This window comes from Podarcis erhardii (assembly GCF_964252035.2).
Source record: "Podarcis erhardii genome assembly, chromosome: 2".
Taxonomy (NCBI): Eukaryota; Metazoa; Chordata; class Lepidosauria; order Squamata; family Lacertidae; genus Podarcis; species Podarcis erhardii.
Window position 1 is genome coordinate 133,201 of NC_138498.1, and position 7,123 is coordinate 140,323.

At 50.1% G+C, this 7,123-nt stretch overlaps 1 protein-coding gene across 1 annotated transcript; it reads left to right on the top strand.

The window, feature by feature from the left end:
* Positions 1-1,541: 1,541 nt before the first annotated feature.
* LOC309336187 (tigger transposable element-derived protein 1-like) lies at positions 1,542-5,421 on the top strand. The gene is made up of 2 exons (XM_081851751.1): positions 1,542-1,867; positions 3,308-5,421. The coding sequence occupies exon 2, from the start codon at positions 3,578-3,580 to the stop codon at positions 5,276-5,278; it is 1,701 nt and encodes a 566-aa protein (XP_081707877.1). The 5' UTR covers positions 1,542-1,867; positions 3,308-3,577; the 3' UTR covers positions 5,279-5,421.
* The last annotated feature ends 1,702 nt before the right edge of the window (positions 5,422-7,123 follow it).

Below are 7,123 nucleotides of genomic sequence, written 5' to 3' on the forward strand. Positions count from 1 at the left end.
TTTCATTCTGCGATCTTTGGTTGAATGTGCATTCCAACCCCAAAAACACCTATTTCAAATAGCCCAATCAGAGCGTTATCATCTTCTTTTTATGTAGTATGAACCCAAGAAACCTTTTTGATTTGGTTGAGGGTGATTCTGATACACACCCAAAAAACACCATTCGAATTAAAATAAGCCTAATCAAAGCTGATTCGTCTTCTTTCTATGCATATGGGAGCGAGAAGACGGTCATTTGTTATTTTGGTCTCATTACATACACTTTGTGAGATCTGGGTCAATGTGCATTAGCATCAAAGAACACAATTTTGAAAAAAGCGAAATCTAACATGCTTCTTTCTATGTACATGGAACCCAAAACAATCTGTTTTGCTTTGTTTACGCTTATTACAATTAGCTTTGCTATTTGTTGGTGCATGAACGTGTCAGGGGTTCAGGAGCAGAGGCAAAGCAGAGTGAGCAAATCGAAAGTGAGGAGGAGGAGTACGAAGGGGGAGCAGGCAGTGACAGTGGGCAGAGTCAATCCACAAGCCTCTCTAGCGAATCGGAGGACTCACAGAAGGGAGCACCGATGGCCAGAGCGAGGGGGGTTCCAGGGGGGAAGCCCCAGGAGGGAGGGGCCAGCGGGGAGTCCCTGAGCAGCAGTTGGAAATCAGGACCAGCTTCTCCACCAGAGCGCAGTGGGGAGGGGAATCCCAGGAGTCGGGACCAGTGTTCTCATCTCCAGCGGGAGGAGAGGAGTCAGGCTTGGCAACGCCCACATCAGGGAGCGGGGAAACGGTCAGAAGGAAAGTTACCGGCTGGGCGCGCGCGCCAAGTTCAAATGTACAGGAGAGCGGCACAGCAGGGAGTCCTGACAGGGAGCCAGGTCCTAAAGCCCGCCGAAAGGAAGGGCGAGACTCAGGGGGGTCAGCGTCAGAGGAATCCAGGAAGGAGGTAAGATCAGAGGGCAGAAGGACCCAGAGGAGGAAAGAACAGCGTAGGAGGTGGAGCAAGGCTAGAATCTTAAACTGGTGTGGGTTCAGCAGCGAGTCAGAGGGAACTTAGCCGGTCTAGCGTCAAGACGTGGGTCTGCGCGCCCAGAGCTTGGAAATGGAAACTAAACTTCAATAAAGACTTTTGTATACGACATCCACTGGGGGCTGGTCCTCTGTGAGCTGGGACCTAGCGGCAGGCCTGACAGTAAGTTCCCTCTCTGCTTTTTTCCACCAATTTTACAACCTCGTGGCATGTGGGAAAGCAGCGGGGGGTGAAGATTGGTGCTTCGCGAGCTCACGAAAAACAGGGAAATGACTACCGAAGAGAAGATAGCGAGTCTGCAAAACGCAGTGACGCAGCTGACCGCAGAAATTGCAGCGTCCAGAAAGAAGGAACAGGAAGCAGCTGCTGCCTACCAGGATCTGCAAACCAGGTTTGAAAAGCTCACTACACAGAGGCTACCAGCCACCAGACCAGAAGGGATTGGGCTGGGGAATAGAGGAGGGAGCCTTGTGTCCCATTTCAATGGGGACCTGCAGGAGTATCCTAACTTCAGAGCAGATGTAATACAGTAGTGCCCCGCAAGACGAATGCCTCGCAAGACAAAAAACTCGCTAGACGAAAGGTTTTTTCGTCCGCGATTTGCCTCGCAAGACGAATTCCCCTATGGGCTTGCTTCGCAAAACGAAAACGTCTCGCGACTTTGTTTCCTTTGTGTAAAAACCGTTAAAACCAAGGGTGCTTAGCTTGAGCAGCTGCAGTTGCGACTTGACTTCGAGGAGCAACTGTTAGCGCGTGGTTTGGTAGCCTTTTCTCAGACTTTGCTCACTTTTGAAGATTTTCCAAAACTTTTCCAGAACTTTTCCAGAACTTCTCTTTCATCCATTTGGTAAGTTAAACTTTTAAAACTTTTTTGGGGGGTTTTGGATTTTGGGTTGGGGTGTTTGGGATTCAAGGACTTGGTGTTGGGAAGGGGTTTGCGATAATCTGGGGGCTTGTGGGCCTTTTTTGGGAATTTTTATGATTTTCTGTGACCACTGGGCCAGGTTGGTTTTTTTTTGAAAATTTTTCTGAGTTTGAATTTCTGAGTGCTGGCTGGCTAGGGGAACAGTTGGGGAGGTTTCTGCAGAAATCTGGGACCATGTGGGGTTTTTTGGGGAATTTTTATGATTTTCTGTGACCACTAGGCATGGTTGTTTATTTTCAATTTTTTTTTCTGAGTTTGAATTTCTGAGTGCTGGCTGGCTAGGGGAACAGTTGAGGAGGTTTCTGCAGAAATCTGGGACCATGTGGGGTTTTTTGGGGAATTTTTATGATTTTCTGTGACCACTGGGCCAGGTTGGTTTTTTTTTGAAAATTTTTCTGAGTTTGAATTTCTGAGTGCTGGCTGGCTAGGGGAACAGTTGGGGAGGTTTCTGCAGAAATCTGGGACCATGTGGGGTTTTTTGGGGAATTTTTATGATTTTCTGTGACCACTAGGCATGGTTGTTTATTTTCAATTTTTTTTTTCTGAGTTTGAATTTCTGAGTGCTGGCTGGCTAGGGGAACAGTTGGGGAGGTTTCTGCAGAAATCTGGGACCATGTGGGGTTTTGGGGGGAATTTTTATGATTTTCTGTGACCACGAGGCATGGTTGTTTATTTTCAATTTTTTTTTTTCTGAGTTTGAATTTCTGAGTGCTGGCTGGCTAGGGGAACAGTTGGGGAGGTTTCTGCAGAAATCTGGGACCATGTGGGGTTTTTGGGGGAATTTTTATGATTTTCTGTGACCACGAGGCATGGTTGTTTATTTTCAATTTTTTTTTTCTGAGTTTGAATTTCTGAGTGCTGGCTGGCTAGGGGAACAGTTGGGGAGGTTTCTGCAGAAATCTGGGACCATGTGGGGTTTTTTGGGGAATTTTTATGATTTTCTGTGACCACGAGGCATGGTTGTTTATTTTCAATTTTTTTTTCTGAGTTTGAATTTCTGAGTGCTGGCTGGCTAGGGGAACAGTTGGGGAGGTTTCTGCAGAAATCTGGGACCATGTGGGGTTTTTTGGGGAATTTTTATGATTTTCTGTGACCACTGGGCCAGGTTGTTTTTTTTTGAAAAATTTCCTGAGTTTGAATTTCTGAGTGCTGGCCATGTTGTTATTTTTTGAAATTTTTTTTTGTCTGGGTGGGGAAGCAGTTGGGGAGGGGTTTGCAGCAGTTGGGGAGGGGCTGGGGGAGCAGTTGGGGAGGGGTTTGCAATTTCTGTGTTGTGGGTGGGTTGGTGCGTGTCTGTGGGAGCAGTTGAGGTTTTTGAAGACATTGGTGATTTTTGAAGCTTTTCCTAAACTTATTTTGCAGCCATTTGAGGTTTCTGAGGACTTCGGTGGTTGATTGTTGAAGCTTTTCCAGAACTTCTCTTTCATCCATTTGGTAAGCTAAACTTTTAAAACTTTTTTGGGGGTTTTTGGATTTTGGATTTGGGGTTGGGGTGCTTGGGATTCAAGGCCTTGGTTCTGGGTTTTAATTTCTGTGTGGTGGGTGGCTGGCTGCTTTTGTATTTTTTGGGTTTGAAGCACATCACTGATTTTTTTTTTTTCCTGAGTTTACGAAGGTAGGAGCTGTGCTGCCATGGGACCCAAGAAGACTGCTGCTGCGGTGGCCGGCGAGAGGAAGAAGGAGAAGGTGACGCTGGAAATGAAGAAGGAGATCATCTGGAAGCACGACGGCGGAATGCGTGTGACGGACATCGCCAGGGAGTACGGCAGGAACCCATCGACCATCGGGACCATCCTGAAGATGAGGGAGAAGATCCTGGCGACTGATGCAGCCAAGGGAGTCACCAGGATCGTGAAGAACTGCCCAGCTGTCCTGGAGGAGGTCGAGAAGTTGCTGCTCATCTGGATAGAAGAGAAGCAGCGTGCAGGGGACACAGTGTCTGAGGCCGTCATTTGTGAGAAGGCCAAGGCCTTGCACGCTGACCTCATCCGGGAACAGCCAGGAACCTCAGCCGAGCCAGAAGTCTTCAAGGCTAGCAGAGGTTGGTTTGACCGGTTCAAGACAAGATCTGGCATCCACAGCGTGGTCAGGCATGGAGAGGCTGCCAGTTCTGATGTTCCTGCGGCTGAAGACTTTGCAGCGGAGTTCCTGGAGGTTGTGACGACGGAGGGCTACGTTCCGCAGCAGGTCTTCAACTGCGACGAGACCGGGCTGTTTTGGAAGAGGATGCCCAAAAGGACTTTCATCACTCAGGAGGAGTCCAGGCTGCCTGGCCACAAGCCCATGAAGGACCGCCTGACCCTGCTCTTCTGTGCCAACGCAAGCGGCGACCTGAAGATCAAGCCCCTGCTGGTGTACCACTCGGAGAACCCACGGGCCTTCAAGAGACACAAGATCGACAAGGAGCGGCTGAGTGTCATGTGGCGATCCAACAGCAAGGCTTGGGTCACACGTGTGCTGTTTGTGGACTGGGTCAATCTTGCTTTTGGCCCTGCTGTCAAGCAGTACCTGCTGGACAACGACCTGCCGCTGAAGGCTTTGCTTCTGATGGACAATGCTCCTGCCCATCCTAAAGGCCTTGAGGTGGACTTGTTGGAGGAGTTCAGCTTCATCAACATCATGTTCCTGCCGCCTAACACCACGCCACTGCTCCAGCCGATGGATCAGCAGGTCATCGCCAATTTCAAAAAACTCTACACCAAGGAGCTTTTCAGGCGATGCTTCAAGGTGACTGACTGCACCACCATCACCCTGCGGGAATTCTGGAAGGACCACTTCGACATCGTCACCTGCTTGAAGATGGTCAACACGGCCTGGAAAGGGATCAGCCAGAGAAATTTGAATTGCGCTTGGCGCAGCCTGTGGCCGGACTGTGTGGCACCAAGTGACTCTGATGCACCAGAGTCAACAGTGGTGCAGGACATTGTTGCCTTGGGGAGGACCATGGGCCTGGAGGTCACGGAGGAGGACGTCTGCGAGCTGGTGGAGGGGCACGACGACGAGCTGACCACCGTGGAGCTGGTCGAACTGCAGGCAGAGGCTGCGCAGGAGCAGGCCTCACTGGAAGAGGAGGAAGCAACTGAGGAACGGCTGTCCTCTGAAAGACTGAGGGACATTTGCCAGAAGTGGAAGGAGGTGCAGACTTTTGCAGATCTACACCACCATGAGAAGCACGTGGCACATGACGCTGGGAACTTTTATGATACGAGGGTCATGTCGTCTTTCAGGGAGCTACTGAAAAGGCGGATAAAGCAGCAGACTATGGACAGGTTCTTGACCAAGAAGCAAAGAGTGGAAGAGGAGCCTTCTTCGAGTGGTCCCCCAGAGTCTTAGAAAATGTACTGTACACTTTGTTGATTTTTAAATGTTTTTCTGTCATGTTTATAAAGTTAATTTATTTTCCCTTCAATTTTTGAACTGCTCTTTACAGTATGTGTGACTTTAAAGAGCAGTTAATAAACTGTTGTTGTACCAAATTTGGCTTTGTTTGGACTTTTTTTGACCATAGGAACGCATTAATTGATTTTCAAAAAACTCTACACCAAGGAGCTGGGATTTCGTGCTTTGCAAGACGAAAAATTCGCTAGACGACAAAAATTGCGGAACGAATTAATTTCGTCTTGCGGGGCACCACTGTATATGCCCTGCAGCTGCTAGACCAGGACTTCAAAAATGAGGAGGAGAGAGTGGGATTTATTGTTTCGCATTTGCGGGGAGAGGCGAAATCGTGGCTGCGGAATCTCTGGAGAGATAAGGATCCAGCCCTCCATGATGCAGTTGCCTTCGTTAAAGCGATGGATGCGTGTTTTTTGTCTGAGATTGACGTTGACATCGCCAGGAGACAGATTCATGGGCTAAAGCAAGGGAGAGCCACGGTCCAGCAGTATCATTCACGCTTTTTCGCATTGATTAATTCACTGGGGTGGGAGAAAGACTCAGCTGCCGTCAAAGACCTGTTCTGGGAGGGGCTGAATGGAGCTGTGAAGGACGAGATTGCAAGGGGGGAGAGACCCCAAACCACCAAAGAGGTTGTACAGAGGGCTCTTACGATTGGAGTGAGGCTGGAAGGACGCCCTTGGGAAAAAGAGGAAGGGCATTGGGGACGCACACCAACGAAAGCACCACCCCCCTTTCCCAAGGAAGCGGCGCGAGCTAGATCCCTGCCTCCAATGGGAGGGGAAGAAGAGCCGATGGAGATAGGTGGTGCTAAGGCTCAGTCCACGGCTGGAGCCCTAACGCCGAGAGCAGCCAAAATGAAGCCTCCTAGAGGGACCAGGAAGTGCTACATCTGCGACAGTGCTCAGCACATGGCAAAAGAGTGTCCCCAGCGGTTTCACAAGCACACTGCAGCAGCAGCGACAGTAACAGAAGCAGTGCAGCAAAGAGAATCGCAGCAGGAAAACTCCACTGTCTGGCTGGAAATGGAGCCTCTGGGGGCCAGCCAGACAAATCAGTGAAGCAATCCCCAGGGACATTGCAGCCCACGGACCCCCTCCCACCCAAACCAGTGGTGCAGCTCACCGCATCCCTTCAACTTCCCAATGGGCTCACTGTGGAAATTCCCATTACCATTGATTCTGGGAGCAATGCAGATTTTATAGGCATGGAGTTCGTCCAGCAACATGGCATAGCCCTTCTGCCAGCGACGGTACCTCTGAACGTCGTCACGGTGGACGGCAGAGAGCTACTGGGAGGGCAAGTGCTGCAGCAGACGCCGCCTATGGTGATGCGTATTGGTAATCACCGCGAAGTCATCAGCTTCAACGTCACCAGACTGTCGGACACGCCCATAGTGTTGGGCATGAGTTGGCTGGATAGGCACAGCCCGGCGTTAGCTTGGTACCAGCGTCAACTAACCTTCGGCTCCTCCTACTGCGCAGAACACTGCATCCTGGCTGACTTGGAAGGTGAGGGGCATGAGGATGGACCACAGCTAAACTTCGGCATGTTGCAAGCAGTACCCAACAAGTACAAAAAGTTTTTGGAGGTCTTCTGCGAGAAGGAGGCGGACAAGCTGCCGCCCCACAGACCCTACGACTGCAAGATTGACCTCCTGCCGGGGGCGACGCTGCCGACGGGGAAACTGTACTCCATGTCTGAAGATGAATTGCAAGAACTCAGAGAGTTCATAGAGCACAACTTGAAGCGGGGATTCATCAGGGAGTCCAAGGCGGCAGG

What these genes read in the sequence shown, in the direction of transcription:
- LOC309336187 (XM_081851751.1), top strand. Translation starts at nt 3,578, where the DNA reads ATGGGACCCAAGAAGACTGCTGCTGCGGTGGCCGGCGAGAGGAAGAAG.